At 33.7% G+C, this 24,276-nt stretch overlaps 1 protein-coding gene and 1 long non-coding RNA gene across 4 annotated transcripts; both read right to left on the reverse strand.

Moving 5' to 3' along the window:
* Nucleotides 1-926: 926 nt before the first annotated feature.
* On the reverse strand, nt 927-13,549 carry LOC104904029 (LEAF RUST 10 DISEASE-RESISTANCE LOCUS RECEPTOR-LIKE PROTEIN KINASE-like 1.1). Of its 3 annotated transcripts, none has more exons than XM_019251969.3 (6): nt 13,401-13,549; nt 3,606-3,658; nt 3,315-3,534; nt 3,185-3,217; nt 2,682-2,915; nt 927-2,588 (listed from the first exon to the last, which is right to left on the reverse strand). In XM_019251969.3, the coding sequence occupies exons 1-6, from the start codon at nt 13,468-13,470 to the stop codon at nt 1,597-1,599; spliced, it is 1,602 nt and encodes a 533-aa protein (XP_019107514.2). In that variant the 5' UTR covers nt 13,471-13,549; the 3' UTR covers nt 927-1,596. The 3 variants fall into 3 exon arrangements, with proteins under 3 accessions (XP_019107514.2, XP_019107513.2, XP_057247964.1); XM_019251968.3 differs by lacking the exon at nt 13,401-13,549 and adding an exon at nt 3,771-5,619; XM_057391981.1 differs by lacking the exon at nt 13,401-13,549 and having other exon boundaries at nt 3,315-5,620.
* LOC130590079 (uncharacterized) lies at nt 10,762-12,129 on the reverse strand. Its single transcript, XR_008967672.1, has 2 exons — nt 12,057-12,129; nt 10,762-11,030 (listed from the first exon to the last, which is right to left on the reverse strand). It is a non-coding gene; the product is annotated as an uncharacterized LOC130590079 (long non-coding RNA).
* Nucleotides 13,550-24,276: the final 10,727 nt, after the last annotated feature.

The following is a 24,276-nucleotide window of genomic DNA, read 5'->3' on the forward strand; positions in this document are numbered from 1 at the left end:
ATAATAGGGTTTGAACTTATTACCTCAAAATGTGGATAGCTACGGATTATGTTCTCTTAGTTTTGAATTGGATGTTATAAACGTACATGTAAGTACACTCAAAACATTAAAGGTCCACGATGAAATATAATCTAACTCGATCCTTTTGGCACTTTTATGGCATTACAAATTTACAATTATTTACGTATTGGCACAACGTGTCAAAGTGATGATGTCAGTCCATACTGATAGTGTACAAATTAGAAATGATAAACCTCTTTTGCTAGATGTTTACAAATATCTAACAGGGGTAAAATGGTCAATGTATATGAAAAAAAGTTGTCAATCAAACAAAAAAGTGATTCGAAAATTGGACACAGTCAGTTAAACAAAAAAGTAAACTCGAAAATTCCGATGCTAATATATATTGTTCATGCTACTACAGCTAGTGTTCGTGTAATTATAACTAGTGCTTATGCAACTAAAAATAGTGTTTGTGTATAAACAAATAATGTTCGTATTTTGTTCTTTTACATATCTAAATAAGAGAGGAGTAAAATAAAAATATGATGAAATTATATCAAAATGGATGTCTATTTGTAGAGAATAAAAATATATGAATATTGATATATTTTTTATTTTCTAAAATTTTTTTTTTTTTTGAGATATACAAATTTAAAAATTACAAAAAGTAATTTACTTTGGACAAACAATATCATAACATGTGTGCTACGCTGCCACATAAATGTTAGATGTTTGGCAAGTATCTAACAAAAAGAGGTTTATCATCCCTCGATCCTCGTGTACAAATATCAGACACATGTCTCAATTTTCTCAATCTCAACCTGAGATTTTACATTTTAGTTAGTGAGGCCATAAAAATTTGAATACGCAAGTTCATGATAACATCTTACCTAATACTCCATAATATATGTGATATCATCCAGTTTCTTGCAAAACTTGACATTTCTTTAGAACTTGAGAAAACTGTATTACAATTTACAAACTCTGAAATCTCCACATATGATATAATCGTGAACTCAATAAGGTAAAAACTTATTAAGTATGAATAACTCGATCTAGAGGTCCTAAACCTAAAACTTCACCTGACTTGAACTTATATTATACCAATTGAAAATAACCCACTCAAAATTGAAATTTGTAACCGGAAATCATATGTCCAAATCAAATGATCATCATCCATACACTACCTCTATTTTTATTTAGTTGCAACAATTTCTACTTTTAGGTGTTTTTTATAAATTGCAACATTTTCCTTTTTTAAGAAAGCTTTTGCGATAATTTGACTATATTACCCTTACTTCACCTACTCTTTTGAACCTGATCAGTACTAGTAGCAGGGGCAAGTGAGTCAATTATACTCTCTTTTCTCATTTCTTAAAGTTTGTGCAAAAAGGTGAATGTTGCAACTAAATAAAAACAGAGGTAGTATAACCCGCATTGAATCGGTCCGATCCAAATGACCCTTTGACACTCATAATTATGTACACAGCATTCAAAAGAGGACCTGCCTACAACTTGAAACTTTCCAACAATTTACACTAAAATCTAATTTCAACTAATTACTAGATATATTCCTAACATGAAAGTTTCACCTCACTTGCTACTACTATATGTAGTGGATTTACTAACCCATTTATCAATCACAGAAATTGGGGAAGATAAGTATACCCGATGATTATTCAACAGATGTGCATTGCCATCATCTGTAGGTGAAGATGGCAGGATACTAGTACGTGTTTCCACCAACTTTATGTCAGCATTTTTAGCCATCTCTTCCGTCTTCAATGCTTCATAATCAGCGCCTTCAATCCCCTTGAGACCCTCTAAAACCTCATTCATTGTTGGCCTGAGTTCCTTTTCATGTTGCAGGCACTGGAACGCAAGCTCTCCCACCAATGTAGTCATCCTCCGAACCTTAAAGTTCAACGCGAATCCAAGTTGTGGATCCACCAACTCATCAAATGCACACCTTTGAATCCTATTGATTGCATAGTTGGACAAGTTGATCTCATGGTCATGCCTGTCCATGTCAATTGCAGGCAAAGAAGAAATGAGCTCGATGAGAACTACTCCAAAACTATAAACATCGCTCTTATCTGTTAGTTTGTAACACTGGTGATACTGCGGGTCTAGGTACCCAGGAGTACCCTGTGGAGCTGTTGATACATGAGTTACATCAGTTGGGAAGAGTCTAGAAAGCCCAAAATCTGCAACTTTTACACTGAAGTTTCCGTCTAGGAGTATATTGTTTGTTTTGACATCACGATGAATAATATCAGAAGCATGAAGGTAAGAGAGTGCAGTAGCTGTCTCCATTGCTATTGTCAGACGCACATTCCATGGAAGATATAATCCTGATTTCATCATTTTACCGTACAGATGATCAGCTACTGTGCCGTTTTTTACATACTCGAACACGAGGAGGAGTTCTCTGCAGTGCTGGGAAGTGCAGCCATAGAGTGACACGAGGTTTTGATGTCTCAAACGGGTGAGTATTTCAGCTTCATTCATGAACTGTTCTACCCTTTTGCAGCTCTTTTCATACAGGCGTTTTACTGCTACTTCCCTCCCGTCTTTTAGTTTTCCTGAGATACAAAAACTGTGATTAGTTTATCGAATTGAAGGGTAGAGATGTCATGTTTGAGATCATTAAAGAGATTATGTATGATTAAGCTTACCATAATAAACAATTCCGAAACCACCAGTGCCTAGTTCTCTAGAATGATCAAAATTGGCAGTGGCTTCAATGAGTTGACTGTAGGAAAAGAGTGGCACACCAAAGTATATACTTCCTTTTTCAAGTTCTGATGCGCTACAGTCAAGAGAAGCTCTTTGGATTACCAATTTTACATTCTTACAGAACCAGATGACTATGAATGCTACAAGCACGAGTAAGGCTCCTCCTCCGATTCCTATGGTCCATGAAGGTTGTTTGTCAGTTAATTTGCAAGGTCTAACAGCTAAATTCCTACGATGCGTTTGGTAAGTGGTAATGGTAATGAAAAACAAAAATGTGTAATGAAAAACACATGTTTGGGGGATGAAATTCGATTACCAGGGGAAATCATTAGCATGATACTTTCTTTACAAGATTACATATAAATTCATTATCATCACCGCCAAGTATTATTGTTTACCAAACAGGCCATTATAATCAGTTTAATGAGAGAATCACCATTACCTAATCCCAGAAGTAAACCTGCCATTTTCTTTTCTGCAAAGAGAAATTAAGAAAATAAATTCAGCAAAAATTGGATTCTTTGATCAAACAAAGTTCAATTCAACAAAACTATAAGCTAAAAAGAACATACTGATAGAGCACACATGTGATTGGGGTCCATCTCTGCAGTGACACACGAATTGATTTGAAGATGGATCCCCTGATGATCCACATCTGCCGCCAGACTCCTCACACTTGGAACAAGCTGTGAAGTTCGCCACATACGCCGTTCTAATCGGCCACTTCGTTAAGATACTCCAGATTGAGGCATTGTTTGTGCTTCTGAGCTCATCTACCACTCTCTTATCCACCTGAAAAGTAACATTGTTCTTACACGAACACTTGTTTATCCCAGATGGTTCATTAAAGTAATAAGCAGTACCATAAGTACTATCCTCAGAGCAGTTAAAAGACTTGGAGTGATGATCTGTGGAACTGCAATTTGTACAACCATAGTACAATCTTATATTCCTGGAGTCTGGCTTTAGACTAGGAAGCAAGTATATATTACTCATATGTTGCAAATAACAATGGTTCAACAAGATACCTTTGGAAACATTCATTATGTGGGAAGAAGTATCGATGCCAATCACACTTAATGGAAAAACTGGAGTCTGAAACACATTCATAGTTGTAGAATTTTGATTACATAAGAGATGGAGGTCTCGGATCCCACAGAATTGGGGCCTATTGCCTCCCCAAAACGGGTACCCAACATTTGAAATATTCCCGCAAGAGTATAGAGTAGAACATGCTGCATAATTTTCATCTTCGCCATTCGAAAGTCGAACAGCTAAGAAGATCATGAAGGTTATGAAGGGAAAGTGTATGAAAAAGAAATGGAAAGCCATTTTTCTTATGGAAATTCAATGTGTATCAAAGATGTATTATGTATACCTTTATAACCATCAAATTAAATGAAGTGTTTTTAGTATACAAGTATGATATAGAACGGTAACCCAAAGAAAGGATCAAGAATTCAAGACCATATACTCATACAAGCAGCAAGCTAGTGGACGAACAACTAGACTTGTGCTCCAAAGTCTTTCAACAATCAAGCCAAAAGACTTGGAGCATTTGAGAAACCAGTGTATCAAAGGTCATATTTTCACATTATATAGGATATGAGTGTGAAGAAAAGTTCCAACTTTTATAGGTTCATGTGGGAACTTTCATACTCTCATGATTGGAGTTTAGTACTCTGGAAACAATTGTCCTTATCATCGTTATTTTGCTAACGTAATACGCATCATTGTCTTTTTTTTCTTCTACATTTGTTGTTTTAGGGTGATCTGTAAGGAGACCTTTCACCAGGAATATCTTTAATCACGTATTAGTCAAAATCATATAAAAATATATTTCAAAAAATACATATTTTATATATATGAGGTTCCTACGAAAATCCCCCCTAAGGTCCGAACCTCAACGCCGCCATTGGAATTGGATCCAGTGAATTGAGGGTCGAGATCTATGTGCGACATAACATATAAGGATAAACCTTTGTACTATTTATATTTTTTAACAAATATATAAATACAAATGTTAGTATATAAGATGATGTTAGATTTGTTTCAATATATATTTTCGCAATATCAATTTTTTATATTTATAATTAGAGATATTGATGGTTAATTGTGTGCATCGACAAAAGGCAAATATATATATACAAGTTGAAATAGATCATCTATTATAGTATATTATAGCTGGTAGAACTTAGAAAAATAGGAGGGAAAATATATAATATGACCGTCAAAAAGAAATAATTCATGGTCGACATATCAGAATGAAAAGTATTTGTTAATTTTCGGCGGGGAGTACTACTGCTAAATTAGTAAATTACATATTTGAATATGAGGTAGCTTCTTTGAACTTTCATCAGATAATGATTGGCTATTGATTGAGTAAACCAAGTGTACCCATTTTCTCACGCCAACGTCAAGTAAACAACGAAACAAGTGTACCTAATTTCTCAAGCCAACGTCGCTCTCCACAATTTACATTTACAATTTTGGATAGGAGGAATTGGAGGGAAAAAGGAAGAAAACGTCGCCAAAAAAAACTTATTTCTGACAGAAATAGAGAATAGGAATACCTTCCCTCTTTAGTCATCCTAGAAGTTGAAGATCCTCCCCTTAAAAAAAAAGAAGTTGAAGATCCCTTTCAACAATCAACACGGAAACTACAACAGAGTACCCACAGGTCTCAGTACAAATCTCTATTACATTGCGCGTACAAATTCAATTTTGTCTTTCACCTTTCTACACCTTTCAATCTCTATAGGTAAATAAGGATCAAGGTTAGCTTAGTAGTTGTATCTTGTAAGGTTTTCCTTCCATTTCTATAATAGGGGATCGATTCTCACCTTTTGAAAGAAGTATCCTCAATTTCTCCCTTCTCTTATAAGAAAACTAGGTTTTAAGCCCGTGCATAATGCACGGAAACTATTTAGTATAATAACAATGTTTATATATCAGCTACAATGAAAACGTGTAAACGATTCTTACGTTAACTTGATAAAAGACTTTGTGTTTAAGAGACATACACCTTTATATTAATTATAAAATTGTTTAACATATACATGATACCCATATGTTTTGGAAGACTTCTTTTTAGTGCAAAACGAAATTTATTAAGAAGTTACTTCCTCCGTTCTATATCTATAATATTGCAAAATGAGATTTTTACACTCTCCATTCACCACAATAACCTTTCACTATATTATGATTTTTATGTAAGGAAAATATATATGTGGGTCTTGTTAGATTCGTCTCGATATTACTTTCAGAATATCAATTTGTTTATAAAATATTAAAGTATTAATTTAAAATAGTGCATTGGCAAACGTGAAAACTCAATTGTAGTATAGAAAAGAACGGAGGTTGTATAACATAGTCATAAGCAAAGAAAACCTTAAGAGGAACTTTGGAATTCCATATTTTCTCCACACTTTCGATACAATTGAACCGCTAATAACTTATGTAGGGAATTCTTTGAAAAATTAATAAAGTGATGACATGATTTAATATAATATACCAATTTTGGTGTAGCCCCACAAAGCCATCATCTAAGGGTTGAGATGACAAAGGTAAATTAATGATCTCAACTGCTTCAAAAAGGGAGAAAATTCACGAACTTGGTCTTATCCCAGTAACCACTTAGGGTCAATTGTCTTAGAAACCCTCTCCACATTAAAGTCTTCATTTTTTACTCAAATGGCCTTAAAGTGTTAGATTCCCATGTTCTTCAATTAGTACTATTAGGCAATTTTTACTCGTGACTAAGAAATGGCTACATAAAATTAGCCATGACTAAGAACTGGTCTCGGGAGATACAAACCTACCATGTGATAGGGATTGTCCTTGACTTTTAACACATGGCCGAAAAAACTGTCTTTTTTGAAACATCATAAGAAATTTTGTTCCAACTGAGCAATAAGTACCATATGGGGTATAAATACCTTATTCCCCTTACTATAATTACCACAATTTCGATATATTATGTATCACCTTATTCCCCGTTCCATCTGACGTAATGAGTATCATACGGGGTTTCCCACTTTACTTTTTTGCCTAAATACCTTATTCCCGTTGCTACTTGAAATAATCCTTACTCATTAGTTTCTTCCTAAAAAAATTTTAGAATATATTAAGCCACACAATTTTAATATTAAAAATAATTTAGAAAATGATAATTTGTATAGTAAACAAATATAAATACACAGTACTTGTATAATGTATGTGTGTTTTATAAGTTCTCCATATGATTTACATTTCAATATTATCTTTTACATCAAAGAAAAAGAAGCTGTCAAAACAAAGTACATAGGCAAATTAACAACTTTTCTAATTCGATAACTTCTGATCTTTCAACAACAGTTTTTCTCTTATAGACCAACTAAAATTGAATACTTATAAATCCTCTTTGAATATAAGCTTGATATATAATTAACTCATTTTGTTGATTCACCTTCTCAATTAGTGTCTCGAAGCTCATTAAAGAAAGCTATATTTTATAATTTAAGCACATGGGCCATGTTTCACTCTCTCTGCTAATCCTTTATTTTAGAATTTTATATAGAATGGGCCAAATTCAAAGTGTACATTTTCTTTAAAAATAATTAATATCAAGCGTAAGTTCATAAGTGGATGTATTTATATTTTTGTTTCATTTGAATGTAAGAGCTGGGAAAATTTTGAGTGATCCTAAGTTAAACCCTTAAAAATAATAATAATATATATATATATATATATAAATAAATTGGAGAGAGAACAATCATAAAATTAATGTCTGAATGTACTATTGGCCAAGGAAATTTCAATAATTAGAGGGTTGCAATTGGATCACCTAATCATCTAAATTTTTTCGAACTTATATCGTCATAGTTTTGTCAAAATAAGTTGAAGTGAACCACCCTTATATGTTGGTTTTCACTTTTTTTACCTTATTTAATTTCTTGTTTCATATATTGTCTCTTGTCTTACTTCTCTCACTTTAAGGGACTGTTCTCCCCAACTTATTTTCAGTTCAGTTCAATTCCTAAATTATTATCATTACTATTAGTTATAATTTAATTCAGTTCAATTCAGTTCAGTTGTTTTATGCTAAAGAGAACATGCCCTAACTCTGTTTTTTTTTTAAAAAAAAAAATTTAGTATGTATTGGCCGTAGGATTTGTTATGATGATTCATATTACCCACCTTAACCACTTTGGGACTAAAGATTGAGTTGTTATTGTTTTTGTTATATGTAACCTCTGATCATAGTCATTGTGTGACATATATTTTTTTGAACAAACATCTTTTTATTTCTTATTTGGTAATAAAATAAATTTGCATGACTATTATTATTGCATTTGCATTTCCTCCTGAACGGGCTAGCATCTCATTATATTCATTACCAAAAGTGAATCAAGAAAAAAGAAAATTAATTAGCTGTCTAACATATTATCAGGATATCATATACTACTTCACATTTGCAATTTTTTCATTCAACCCATCACCCATGAGTTGTTTTATACTTCTTCCATAAAGTATGATATACTAGATTTTTTTGCACGCGATGCGTGCTTGAATTTTTTTTCGGAACATAAACTCGATTTTCTTCGGCATAAGAGTCAAAATTCGAACATTAGATATACAAAGTATAATTGTTTTTAGTTGCAAAATTTGATTAGTTTAGTTTCTGTCACTTAAGTCTCTCACCAATTCTTTTTGTTTTGTTTTGTTTTTTTTTACTTTTCAAAGTTAAATTCTATGAACAAAATAGAAATTTTATTGAATTTATATATGATTATTTCTAATATTATAATTTTTTAGTTGATTTTTGAATTAAGTACAATACTTCATAAATTGTAAAGAAAGTAGACACTTTGATTTCAAGTCAATTTTTCATAGGTCGTAGTTTGTAAGTGAATTTTTAATTTTTGTAAAGTTTCCTCATTTTAGTGATTTGCATAACGTAATTATGCAATTTTATGATTTTAGTTGACTTATGAGTGATTGTTATAATTATATTTTTGATATTTTGTTTGAAGCCCCTTTGATTTGTAAGTAAATTTGTAATTTAGAAGGGAAGGGGTAACATAGTCTCTTCATTCGGGGATACCATAGCTTCCCCTTCCCTTATATAATAGAGATATGTTGTACTTTAATTCTTGAATGATATTTTACATAAACCTTTTTACCTTGATAATTAATCGCTATCATATAACAGAAAAAAATAGGTCCAAATATATGTGAAAGTTTCATTATATATGGGAAACACTATAAAAAAGTAAATAATTTTTTTCCTTTTCTAACTTCTAAATTCTAATTTCACTACAAATACACCTCTATTTTTTATCATGACCCACCATTAATTGTGAATGGTTCTTGAGAATAGTGATTTGTAAGTAAATTTTTGTAAATGTTTTTGTATGTATTGACGTTCTAGGTTATTAGCTAGCTTTAGTTTGTATGTTAATTTTAAGTTTTAATAAAGTTTCCTGATTATTTGAGTGATTTGCATGATTTTTATAACGTGATTTGACATTCCTTTTGTAATTTAGAAAGGGAAGTAGGCAAAATAGACGTTTCAAAAGAGGACACCGTTGCTCCCCCCTTCCCTTATATAATAGAGATAATAGGATGATTATGTCATATATGAACACTGCGAAAAAAGGTAAAAGAGTAAACAGAGGAAAGAATGTGTGTATATTCTTGCACGGATTTATAATACAGTCATTCAATTGTGTGTAACTAAATTTCCTTAAACAATTTCATTATCAAATCTAAAACCATCCTGCAAATATTTTTCAACTTCAAAAAGAGTACCTGAATGGAATATTTGACAGGAAAGGAAAAACCTTGGAAGGTTTGCTTAAGTGGAGATTTCCTTCCAGTGAGGAATCTTTCTTTTACAACCCAAAATCACGGATATATCTTCAACTTAAGGGAATTGAAAGTTTTCCTAAAGCATTCAATGACTGATTTTTAAAATTTTTGGAAACTAATAATATCATAATCAAAAAAAATCATTTTAATGGGATGTGACACGTGGCATCTATTTCATTGCTCTATGAATGTGGGGTGAATTGTGAGAGCAGAATTTCTATGAGGCTGCCACGTAGGCTAATTTTTTTCTTGCTTTAATATTATATATGATGACAGGCCGGTCCCCAGCTCGTGAGTGGGCCGAGCCATGTCCGACTCAAATTTCCAGATTTTATCCACTGGCCCGTGTTTTGTGTTTTTTTTTTTTTTTGACAGTTTTAGGCTATAAAACAAAGGAAAGGAGAGTTCGGCCCAAGAACCATCTAGGCGGGCTCGTGCCGGTGTGGGCCTGAAATAAAATTTCTTGGCTGTGACAAGCCCACGACCCACGTAGCGGACAACGAGCCGCGCCTCGAGCGGGCTCGTGCCACACCGGCCCAGCCCATGGCCACCTCTAGTCACAACCCATATTGATTTAATGGGTCCTACATGCAAATGCAATACTATATTATCTAAATCATTAAATTGAAAAATAGAGGACGATAAACAAGAAATAAAAAAGTAGTTGTGGGTAAGCATTGACTCCCATATAGTTGACAAACGGATCAGGTATGGATCGGGTCAATCCGGGTCGGGTCAGTTCTGGCCTTGGTTCACTTTTGGGATGCCACATTTCGGTTCTTGTATCGGGTCGTCTATGTTGGGTTAGTTTTGTCAGGTCTAACCTTACACATCCTTTGTTCCCAAACTGTTAAAATTCAAGCAATTGAATCTCATGCACTAGCAATTACTGAGTGTTGGGGGCCACACTCACAATCTTGGAGGAATGGCTTTTCTTCGGCAAATTTCACCAAGCAACTAGCTTGTTTAAGTTAGTTTGCTTTGCCAAGCTATATCCTCAATTCTCCTTCAATGCTCAAGCAACTAGTTTAAAAATGTTTAATATTACAAGCAAGTCCCTACCGACAACCATTGCACTTGTTTTGTACTTGTTCTAACGGTAGTTTGAAATAGAAGACTACTCACTAGCTAACAGCCTGTTCATTCTCCCTTCTCAATCCAAAACGCTCAGCGACAACTCAAACATTGTTAATTCACATCTATGTCCACAATTAATCCAATTTACACGAGTAACCTACATATTTCCATCGATACTCTGATACTTCAACATTGTCTTTCTACTACTTGGAAGCAGCAATTTACAACATTGAATTGAACTTCTATATACAAGGATTGAACATCTACAAGCAACTCATTTTTTCACTTGTTAAGAGTTAAGACATGACAGACTGAGCCTTGCGTCCAAACTCCTTTCATTCCACTAATGCTCTTGGTGCCTGTCAAAAACATGGGCATTTTGAAAGTGAGTAAAAGGTTTGAAAGTCGTAACCTAGCCCTAAAATATGACACTTCTTAATGAGCCGTAGGCTGCCAACGCGGCTATAGCCAATATACAACCAAACAGCGTATCTATAATACACCTATGTGGGTGGGAAAGAATTAAATGTCTTCTATACTCTCTAGAGCATAAAGTTACTAGACCAAGCTCCTAATACATAAATTTGTTGGGTGTACGGTGTACCTATCTCTAAGTAAGTGTGAGTTTATGTAATAGTAAATCCTACAAACCAATGTATTCATCATCCTTTACCACAATCTACCTAGTGTCCGTAGATTAAAAAAAAAAAAACATGCGAGTGCTCTCACAAGCAATATGAATCAAGAAGCATATACATCTATGCAATCTTAGTATCAGTGTATCACATATCACTTAGAAAGCATCCTGTATATAATTCTATCATTCAATCATAATTCATATGTGCAAGCATTCGCACATCAAAAGTCCCCATCCCAAATAACAAATAGGGCTCCACATAACATGTATGATGCAACAGTAGCACCTTTACACAACAATAGGATGGGAAGCTGTGGTTCGATATAAGTGATTCAAGACCAGATAACAAATTGGACCTGTTACCAGCAACACACTGATCACTACACTAGCAAATATCATTCACATAGTTTACACCATAATTATAGGCATGCCAAGGTCTTAGGCCCTGGTCAAAACTTCACAAATACATGTGCCACTTGTTTAACCACATTGACAACAATTTTAAGTTATTGCCATAACAATTGCTCCCATCAAAGCTAGGCCTTAGGTTTAAGTTTCAAACAGATCTTGCACCCAACTGCTGCACATATTGCACATTTCCCACTTTTACTAATACACTTGGATTACACGCCTTGTTTTTCTTTTGCTTTCAATACTCACTCCATTGGTTAAACACAAGATCAACTCTAACTTCACTTTTCCACAGTATTATCTATCTTTAGCCATACTTACACTCTGTTCTCCTCACCTTATTTCCACTTGTTTCAGGAAAAATAAGACCAATTAAGTTCAAGGCCATCAATGATTTCGGGTAGCTAGCTGCAAGTAAGTTAAGTTCAGGCCAATAAGGGCAACTCAAGTTCGATTCAACACAACAATAAGTAAAAAGAAGTTAAGCTTGGGGCAAATAGATTGAGATGAGTGAAAAGCACGCAAAGAAAACACACCCTTAATGGCATTTGACTAAATACAGTATTAACAGTAAGTACTATATATTTCTGTTACTCCTCCAACCATTTCATATGCTCACGAATAAATCCTTCGTTCGTTACAACATACATATTAAACACATAATATATACTTAGTTAAATCCATGAAGTACATAAATCAGCTCGTTCAACCAAATTTTCATCACCAATCCATCATTCAAACATCGCCAGCAACAACGATGATACAGTGATAGACATATATAGATACATAGCAATGATACAGATAAACAAATGACCCGATTCCTCTGAATTCACAAGTATATTAGTTCGGTCTTCGGTGTACAAAACAAGTATCGAGAAACTAAAAGATGATTAGAAGATGAATAACAATAAGGGCTGCTACTTGTCTACAATATTTTTACAAATATAGCTTTGTCAATCTAATTCTAAACCACTTCGATCCTTACCAAATTCTCTATGTAAATTTGAAGAATTTCAACGTACAAACTATTTATTAAAGAAGTATCTTCTAATCTCTCCCTTCATGACCCTGACTCAAACCATCAAACTCCAACTTCTTTAAGCTGCCTTTTCTTAAACAAGGTTTGTCCCTTTACTCTTCTAGACTATCTTTAAACTTATAACTCCCTAATTCGATAATATAGAGATTCGATCCGGTACCCGGAACTAATAATGATATCATCCATCTAATATTGGTTGTCTAATTGCCACAAACATCGGTAAGTATCTGTCCTGTGACTCTCATATTCTTAAACAATCAGCATGATATTGCTAAATTCATAAATTAAATGATTATCACTTGCTGATTTGTTTCTATAACTCACAACTCAGCAACTTAGAGACAAAAAATATTAACCATTCCATGCCCACAACTTAACATCATTTGCTAACAGTTCTACACATAAGTATTATCACCATGTCACTAAAAAAAAGAACTATTAATTCACAATCATAAAAATGAGAATCAAGTCAATTAGAGTCATGCCATAATCACAACCAGACACCAAATCGTCAACTAGAGTATAAGCTTGATAACCTAGAATCAAACATTAGACAATGGAAAAATCAAATAAAGTAAATATTTTTTGGAGAGTTAGACAATAATTGTTCTGCTAAGTAAGAGGGATAGAATGATAACTTGCCTTTAATGGAAATCCCGTTATTAATTAGTATTAGCGATGGAAGCACCAACTGCGGCAGGCCGGCAGCCATGTTTGCGGCTTTGCGCCACCCAAATGTCTCTCACGATGCCAGTGCCCTATTTTTGTTAATACTCCATCCGTCCTCTATTAGTTTATCCGTATTCCTTATAAGAGTGTCCCTTATTAGTTTACTTCTTTTTCTTTTTTGCTGCTTTTGGAATGGGACCACAAATTTTTCATCACACATACATCCAACTTTAATATAAAACTTTATGCAAAAGAAATGGGTAAACTAATAGAAGACGGAGGAAGTATTTTTCTTTCGTTTAAACTCAAGTATATAAGATTTAAAAGAAATTAAGTAACATAAAAGTGTATCAAAATAAAGCAAACTAGATGTCTGTTTATAGATTTCAAAAAAAAAATGATCACGGGCGATTTTTGTATTTAATTTTACTTTGTAGATTTAAGATATTTCAATTACAAATTTGTAATTATACTTCATCCGTTTCTCATCCGTTTTTTTTTTACTTGTTTGACTTTTATATTATTTACTAATTCTACTTAGTTTATTTTTGGTGATTTATAGTTAAGGAAAAACATATTCATGTGAGATCTTGTAAGATTCGTCTCAATGTATATTTTTCATATATTTACTTTTCATATTTTTTAATTATTGATAATTAAATATATTAATAGTTGAAGTTATGCATTGACAAGCGTAAAAGTCAAACGATGACAAGTAGAGAGAAACAAAGGAAGTATTGTGCATATGGGTCCACTTTTACTTTCTCCATGACTTAGATCGTGGGATGATCTAATTGGCATTTTTGTCATGACATGACTCAAATTAGATCATCAAAAATCATGAGTGGACCATTATGATTTTTCACATCACACCACATGACACAATTTCATGCTCTAAAAAGCTTGAGTCGTCATGCTCTTACGGTTCGTTTTGTAGTTGGTCATAAATGGTGGTAATGGGAATGAATTTGTGTGTAAATTTGTGAAAAATATCATTGTCCATTCCCATGGTAATGCTAATTTATCCTAAAGTGTCCACTTTCCTTCTTGAATTTTCATTCCCATCCAATACCACCTTGTAGGGTGGTAATGAGTGGTAATGAAAATTGGTTCCCCTTGGAGACAAAAACACAAGTTTAGGGGGTGAGATTGCTTGCCTATGGAGAAAAAATGTCTCCCCATGGAGATTTTAAGGGTCTTTCCCTAATAAAATTACACTTAAAATTCATTCTCATTACCACAATTACACAAGTTTAGAGGCTTAGAGCACAGTCATTCAGAAACTAAAAAAACTTGTTATGTCTCCCTACAACTTTCGTTCTCATCCTCAACAAATTATGACCAATTTCACTAAGGGTGTGTTTAGTTGGACGAAAAATATTTCCAATGAAAAGTGATTTTCCATGAAAACCATTTTCCATAGGAAATTCAATTGTAGATTGATTTCCCTTTGTTTGGTTGTAAGGAAAGTAATTTCCTTTGAACCCTTTTTTCTTTGTTTGTGTTGTGGTATTGTTTGATAGAGTGGGCGAGAGTGTTGCTTCCTTTGCCTCCCTAGGAAAATAATTTTCTCCACCCTGGAAAATTCAAGTTCAACCCATATTTCCCTTTCTTGATCGGGTCCAAAGTAAACAGAGAAAAGTGAGGAAAATAATTTTCTTAGAAAACAAATTCTCCAAACTAAACACACCCTAAATGCATCCCACTCGTGATCAAAATAAAGTTTATCATCTCCCTTCTCACTTTGGGTATGGAAAAAGAAATTCTTAAATTGTGAATAAAAGTATATCAAAATAGGTGTTTACATATAAAGCTCAAAATTTACGGTCATTGGTATTTTAGAGAACGTATTGTGTCGGACTCGTCCGACCATAATCTTGGTCGGACGACTTTCAGGTGGTTCCAATTTTTTTTCAGGTAGTCTTCATTTTTTTTCAGGTGGTTCCAATTTTTTTCAGGTTCTTCATTTTGTTTTCAGTTAGTTTCTTTGTTTTTCAGTGGGTTTTGTGCTTCAGTTAGACTTACTTGGGTTTCAGTTGATCTCTATTCTTTTCAGGTAGTCTACATTTTTCTTCAGGTAGTCTTCATTTTGTTTCAGTTAGTCCATTATTTCTTTCAGTTGCCCCATTATTTCTTTCAGTTGGTCCAACTGAAAAAAAAGAAAGTCTAACTGAAAGAAAAGAAAGTCCAACTGAAAGAAAAGAAAGTCCAACTGAAAGAACACAAAGTCCAACTGAAAGAAAACAAAGTCCAACTGAAAGAAAACAAGTCAAACTGAAAAGAAAACAAGGTCTAACTGAAAGTAACTTAGGTCTAATATTAAAAAAAAACCTAACCTCTACTTTCCACTTTCTCCTTCTTCTTCATTTCTCTTCATGAATGAACGAATTTGTCATCCAATACTCCAATCTTTAAAGTTTTATAATTCGACCGCAAAGGCTTTGGACAGGGAAGCAGGTTAGAATTAATGTTTGTCTGTGGCACTAGATCAGTCAAATTTATATCTCGCCAGGCCATCTTGAATCATATAACGAGAGATTTTTACCATTTACTGCCAAAAGCTTGCTAAAATTGCAGTAGAATTTTTGGGATGAATGAATCAAAGAAGAAAAAGATAAAGTCTTAAAAAGAATGCTGGTGAACCTTGTCGAAAGAAGAGAAACAACAATGATGAGATTGGAGGAGGAGATTGAAGAAGTAGGAAGAGAGAGAAAATTATAAGCATTCTGAATGTTTCTACGCAAAGTGATGAGAACTTGTTTTGGGCTCAGCCCGTCTGACAGTAAGCATTGGTCAGACGGTCTGACTCAATACTTTCACTTTTTTTTTATATGTATCTTTTAGATATTGCAATTTGAAATTTTGTATGAAAAAAAAAAAAATCTAAAAAGTACTTGCGCATATGTGGCCGTTCTATTAGCTTAGAAATCTCATGACATATTTTTCAAATAGGTCATAAGAATTGATCATGGCTTATGACATAAAAAATCATAATTAAGTGTAGTGCAAATTTTCTTTCATCATGGTTGATGATCAATTTTGATGACTAAAAAGTTCATGGGTGAGATTTGAGAGTTGGGCATTTATCAAGGCACTATTAGCTAGTAGTATTTCGCGACCTCACAAAATCTAATACTAATTTGGTACCTAAAAGCCTCCTATGTTCTAAGAGACACTTGTGTTAATACTTAAGAATTAAGGATGGTCTAATTCGTTGGAGTCCTCCTTTCATCCTTGTAACAAGGGTTTGTTTGATTATTGCTCCTTGCAAAATTTGGATCCTCAAATCACCCTCCTCATTTGTGCAAAGGATATTCATTTTACCTTAAAAAAAGAACTTGTGTCAATACTGGATATACTTGTAGTCTTGTAGATGTTCGCATATGTAACTTTTTTCAAGGTAAGATGAAGCTAGGGGGCTTACTTGAGAGACGATAAAGGAAATTTCTCAAATGAGTCCCATGAGATTTGATCCCTATACCTTAGGAATATGAGGCGGAAAGTAACGTTACTACTGCACCACCTCAACCTCTGTGTTGTAGATGTCCTTGGTGAGGGTTTTATTTCATGCACTTACATGGAGAAGTTTGGAAGTGTACTTGGCAAGGTTTGTCGATGTACTCGAAGAAGATTTTGAATGTACCTAAGATGATTGTTAATGTACTTGAGAGGGTTTGGCAATTCTCTTACACCCATAACTGTCCATTTGGTCAAAGATAATAAATGGTTATAATGATAATGCATCTATACTAATATATTAAAAGGCGTGTGTAAATTAGAAATGGTGCCACGTGGCGCTCTCCCTATGGAGTTTTAATTCATGTAATCCATGTACAATAAAAAATTAGAAATTGCATAGTATAGGTTTTGATCCCGTGACCTCAAGCTCATGTGCTAAAGTTTTAACCACTAGACCAAGTTGTATTTAGTGATATCATATCAAAGTACAATATTAATAAATGAAATTTTTCTTACCCGAGGCATAGCCCGGGCCTAATAACTAGTTATATTGTAAAAATTTGTAAAGAAAATGGCAAAATTACAAAAAACTACCTTTTATAACCAATTTTTTTTCAAAAACTACCTTTTTAAGAAAACTGCCTTATATGAAAAATTTCTTTCAATATACTACCATTTTACGTTTATAGTTAATATTAATCATTAGATGAATGCCGCCTTAAGGGTTGTTGTCGGCGGTAACGAGGAAAGACGAGGGAAACAACAGGGGATGAAAGAAATTAAAACATTTTGAGTGATCCCATTATTGGTGATTAAACCTCATTATCAGTCCAATGGTAGTATATTGAAAGAAATTTGTCAAGTATTTTGAAAGAAAATGTTTAAAAGATAGTAATTTTTTTGAAAAAAATGGTTATAAAAGGTAGTTTTATGAAATTTCATGTTATTACCCATAGTAATGCTATTTCATCCCAAAATATCCATTTTCTTCCTAAAATCTCATTACTATACATTACTTACTACTTGCGAAGGGTGGTATTGAATGGTAATGAAAATCTATAAAGGAAACAGGTTTTGTAATGAAGTTTCATTACCATGACTATTGACATGAGAATCTCTTTACAAAATAATATACCATTATCACCATATATGACCACTAACCAACGGACCGTTAATCTCATTAGATCAAACTCTAATTAGAAGCTTTTTAGTGATGGAGATTCATTTCCTTTTTCCCCTACTTTCTAAATAGTTTATCCTACTAATGACTTGTTATCTTTACTATATTTTTGCTTATATTTGGAAAATTTAAGAAAAGTTCAGAAAAAGTAAGAAAAATTAAAAAAAAAAATAAGAAAAAGTTCAGATAATATAAAATAATGAACATGCCCTAAATTATACAAATTGACTTAGTATATATCGGGAGAGATGCTAGTTATCAACTCTATTCGTAAAACTTGAAGAGTTTCGTGGGAAATTAATAACATTGTTGTGGATATTAGTACTAATTTGACTAAGTTTCTTGTTTCTCGGGTTCAGTTCTGCTTTCGCGAGACGAATAGGGTGGCAGATCTTATGGTGCATCGTGGGCATTTTTATACCGATTTACCATACCTTTTTCCTCCTTATGATGTTGATATTTCTCATTTCGTCCGTAAGCACGTTTTAGTTTGGCCTTCTAATTGAGGGGCTTTTCACAAAAAAAAAGTTTTCTTTCCTTAAATAAAAAAATTTAGGATTTTCCTGCGTAACCCACACAAAATAAAACCAGCTCCATATTCTCATAATAAAATGGTCTAAAAAAGCAATGACAAGGCAAGTCTCTCTTTAATATTCTAGGGTTTGAGTGTGTCAGACTAGGGTTTTCTGTCATTGTCTCGATTCTCAATCAGATCAATCCCTTCTTGGGATCTCCGTTTACATAGTATGGCTGACGAAATCACCAATAAATGTTCAAACCTTCGTATTACAGAAGAAGAAAATTCATTTGGCTCTCTCGAAGGAATAGAGGACGACTCAAAAATTAACTATTGATCTCGCATTGGTTGGCAAAGTTCTTACCTTTAGAGTTTAGACCATATAATTTCGAGGCTCTCAAGCGCACACTAAATTAGATATGGGCAGTCTCTAAACTTGCCTTGTTTAGATCAATTGAGAATAGCTTTTTTGCGGTTCAATTCGCCACGAGTTCCGATAACCATCTAATGATGCTGAACGAAATGGATGGGAGTGCCCAACCCTCGAACATATATATCACCCGATATCCGTTTTAGGTTCGATTATATAACCTCCCATTGGCATATACCGAAACTCTATTATATAAGGCAACACATGGGGACACCAAAAAATTGAAAAAGGAATAAAAGAAAAAAAAAATAGGGAGATAACTAACTGTTTCACTTGAATGAAAAAAGGGGGGAAAGTAGGATATTTAAAGTAAACATCAGTTTTTTGAGAAAACAAAATATAAAGACGTTTTTGTACCCAATTAATTTTATTTTTTACTTCACACGCTATCGCACGCATTGCGTGCATGTAAGACTAGTAGAGAAATAAGTAAGGGCCATTGCAGGAGGAATTGGGGATTTGCTGGAGGTGGAGTACGATGGAGTGGTGTGGGACAAGTCGACGAGGGTGAAAGGGCTCATAGATGTCATCAAACCATTGCATCGGATTCAAAAGATCTGAACAAGAGGTGGGGAGGATGTCATTGTTGAGGTGAAATACAAAAGACTCCTCACATTCTACTATGTGTGTGGAATCTTGGGCCATATTGAGAGGGATTACCCGCATACTAATGAGGATGACAAGGAGGAGGAAAGACAATGGGGGTGTGGGCTTCGCGCATCGCCTAGACGAGGACGGAAGCTCCAGGAGGAGGCCAAATCGTCTTTCCTTAGTGTTGCACGTAAGATTGAGATAGGTGGACTGATGAAGGTGGAAGGATGGGCAAGCTGAAGATGATTTTGAAGAGTGGTGATGGGGTTGTTTGGGACGTGGATGAGAAAAGGGAGATGTGCTTCCCATGTTGAGGTTCTGGTTTGTAAAGGTGACAAAAGTGGAGATGAGAAACCTGAAAAGGCTTTTAATACTCCAACAAATATGGACCTGCAATGCCAATCAATCTCCCCCCCCCCCCCCCCAAATGTGACCATGATGGTGCCCATACAGTAAGCCCTACTTTATCAACTAGTTTTAATATTGGTTATGAGGACTTCTTAAAAAGCTCCAAAGAAAGTCAAAATTAAAAAAGAGTTTGAAATTGAAGGTTGGGGCAAATGGTGGGGATTCTGTTAATGAACCACTTTTTTATGTTAACTGCTTTAAAAGGAAAATAGGGGACGAAATGTTAATTGATGATGAGGATGGGTGTCAGGAAGGTGGGGGGAAGAAACCTAGGGTCACTGATGGCCCTACTGATGTCTTTGTTACAACTCTTGTTTCGGCGGAGGTTGGCATGACCCAACCCCGCCCATCATTATGAATCTCTTATGCTTGAACTATCGAAGCTTGGGCAACCTCTAGCGGTTCGGATACTCCGTAATTGGAGTAATAATGTACATAGCCTTGATGTGTTATTTATTTCAGAAACTATGATCTATGATCGGGATGTTGAAACTTTGAAAACTCGACTTGGTTTTAGTTGTGCTTTTGCACTTGATAGTGTAGGGAGATCGGGGGTCTTTGTTTGCTGTGGAATGACGAGAAAGTTATGTTTTCCCTTGTCTCTTTTTTGAATAATCATATTTGTGGTGATATCTTGAGGCACTCAGGTGAGGTTTAGCGTTTTGTGGGTGTGTATGGTTAGCCTGATAAAGCTCAAAAGCATAGAACTTGGGAAATGATTCGGCCACTTAGCTCCTTCGATGGCCCTGTGCTATATGGGGGTGATTTGAACGAAGTTTCGCATTCGAGTGAGATAGAAGGGATGTAGAGGGGGAGAGACGGACTATGCTGGATTTCAAGGAGATGATGGATGATCTGGAGCTCCGTGACTTGGGTTACAGTGGCTCTTAGTACACTTGGGAGAAGGGGAAAAGCCCTCGGCATCGTATTTGGGAGCGGTTGGACCGGTTTATTGCTAGCAATATATGGTGTAATTCTTTTGCATATGCAGGTGTGGAGCATGTGACTCGATATAAATCTAATCACACACCCATTTCGTTGCGGGTGTATGGTCGTAATGTTCATCAAAAGAAAAAAGCAGGCAGCTTCACTTTCAAATGGATCCGGATCGTGAGAAATTTGTTCGAGACTCATGAAATGATGCTGCATGTATGAGTGTGCACGAAAAAGTTGTGTCATTGGTGGCTAGTATGAATGGTTGGTGCAAAAGGTAGCATGGTAATTTTGGGGAAAAAATTCGAGTTCTAGAAAAAAGACTCACCCGTTCCCAGCAAGGCAATTCTAAGGAAAATATCTAGCTTTGTGAGACTCTCCAAGCCGAACTTGATGCAATGCTGAAAAAACAAGAAGCATATTGGTATTTTAGGTCCCGCCTCTCTGCTCTAAAAGATGGGGATTAAAACACGGCATACTTTCACCACAAGGCCTCGCAACGCAAATGTCATAATCATATTAGAGGTTTGTTTGATAAAGAGGATACTTAGAAGGAGGATGAAGAAGATTCGGAGCAAATTATTGTGATTTCTATGGGAACTTGTTTAAAACCAACCACTCTACTCCTGTTAATTTTAATGAGGTCCTTCACTCCCTAGACTTGAAAGTTACTGCTGACATGAATTTTATGCTCACTACTCAGTGCACCAAGGAAGAAGTTTGGGATGCGTTTAATCAGATGCATCCATGTAAGGCCCCGGGCCCTGATGAAATGCAGGTAATTTTTTACCAAAAGTTCTGGCACACTGTGGGCGATGATGAGGTGGCAGCGCTGTTATTGGTATTGTGCATGGAATTCGCCCCCATGATACAATGAATTCAACTAATGTGCGTGGCTATGATCCCGAAGGTTAAATCTCTTACTCTTGTCTCTGAATTTCGCCCTATTAGTCTATGTAATGTTATTTATAACCTTACTTCAAAAGTGTTGGCTAACATGCTTAATATTACCTGAGATTGTATCAGAGAATCAGAGTGCCTTTATCCCTGGGCGCTTAATTACAGACAATGCTCTTAATGCGCTCGAAATTTTTCACTCACATAAATATATGAACCAATTCTAAAGAGATTTGTCAATATATAGTTAAGCAACAAATAAACCTTCCACAGCAGTAACAACTTCACCACTTATAATAACACTATGTGATTCTTCTTCCATGTGTAACATTAAAGTTCCTCCTCTTGGAGATGCCTGCCACGTCACCCAAAAACCAATGTCAAAGTATTTCGAATTTATAGAATTATTATTAGGAATTTTTTTTTTTAATAAGGACATGTTCTCTTCGGCACAAAACAACTGAACTGAACTAAACTTATTGGAGCTGAACTGAACTGAATTGAATTAAATTAAATTAAATTAAATTAAATTGAATTAAATTGAATGTAATAAATATATAAATAATATTTTAAACAATAATAATATGAATATCAAATAATAATTATAATGATATGTAATAATAATGAATAATAATAATAATAGTATTTTGGATATTTTTAAATGATAGTTATAAATAAATAATACTATTAATCATAAATTAATAATAATAATAATAATAATTAATGATAGTAATGATAATTAATAATAATTATTTTATATTATTTGTATTAATATATTAATACTTGATGATGATATATAACAATAATATCTAAGAAGTAAATTAATATTACTATTTTAATAATTAGATTTAATTATATAAAAATATTTAATAATAAAAATAATGATTGGGTTGGACCGCGAAAATTACATCATAAACCGTCTTGACGCGATTTGGTTGGTTTATGGGCTAAAAAAAGTGGGTTTATTTGTGCTTTGACCTAAATCATGTTCTTCCTAATAATAATAGTAATAATAATGATTAAAGCTATAATAAACAAAATAATATATAGAAACAACAATAATAATAATACTTAATAGTAATGATATATATTTAAATAATAATAATAATAATAATAAGAGTAATTAGTAAAATAAATTATACCAACATAATAATAATATTTAACAAAATGGTTATAAAAAAATGGAGCCGAGCTGAACTGAACTGATTGGAGCTGAACTGAACTGAACTGAACTGATTGGAGCTGCACTGAACTGAACTGAACTGAAAATAATAAGTTGGGGAGAACAGGCCCTAAGTCAATCTTTAACCCGTCTTATAATATTAAGTTAACTTTTGAGTTAAACTGGAATAAGTTAAGCTTGTAGGGAATTTTACTTTTAAAGAGTCCAACAAGTTATCAACCTTCCATTTATAGGTTGCTTGTCGCCATGACATATTTTGATTTGTTTAAATTTTGCATTTCTTTTGAACCCCCCAACCCCATCTCTCACCTCCCTTATAGGTGGTGGGCATAAGGGAAGAAAAGAAAAAATAATTTTTTTATCTGATGTTCAAGTTACCGGTCACCTAAACTTATTAAAGTAAAAACCCCTACAAGCTTAACTTATTTTAGAATAACTCAAAAGTTAACTTAATACTTCCTCTATTTCTAAATAAGTGACACATTTGCATAGTATTTACTATTCACAGTTTAAAATTTAATTAGCTTTGGTGATTTACATTTTAGGAAAAACATAATCATGTGGGATTTTGTTAGATTCGTCTGAATGTGAATTTTTTTAATATCAACTTTTTGTAGTTTTTACTTATTGATAATTGAAGATATTAATGGTTAAAATAATGCATTGATAAACGTGAAAACAAGAAATATTGCACTTATTTAGAAACGAATGAAGTATTAGAAGATGGGTTAAAGGTTGACTTATTAAAAATAATTTTTCTTCTATGTTCAGAAATCTATAGCAAAAGCACGTGTCAAAAGGTGTTACTAAATTTATTGTTCCACTTTTATTTTCTTATAATGAATCCTTAGAAAAATAATTTGTATATTACAATCTTCTACCTCGTATACTACAAGAGCTCTAAAAATTATCTTAAAATAGTTTTACTTTTGCCGCCCAAGAAGAAATTTCCTTTAATATATATAGAAAACAAGAAGAGATGTTTAGATTTGATTCTTATCCTAAAAATAAAAGGAAAAAAAGGCAACAAAACAAATGTTGATGTATTCAAAAGTTGGAAAGAAATAAAGTGACAATCACAATTATTATTTTCCTCAAATTTTATTACCCTCATACAACATCTGAATTAACCATCATTTTTTTTGAACTTTTTAAATGGATATGTCTCAATAATTTTATTATATTATAAGTAGTATCTGTATGTGTTGAACTTAACTATATGATATGGTAAACATACATATATTTTTAGTA

The sequence above is a fragment of the Beta vulgaris genome, chromosome 9 (genome assembly GCF_026745355.1).
Source record: "Beta vulgaris subsp. vulgaris cultivar EL10 chromosome 9, EL10.2, whole genome shotgun sequence".
In the NCBI taxonomy this organism is placed as follows: Eukaryota; Viridiplantae; Streptophyta; class Magnoliopsida; order Caryophyllales; family Amaranthaceae; genus Beta; species Beta vulgaris.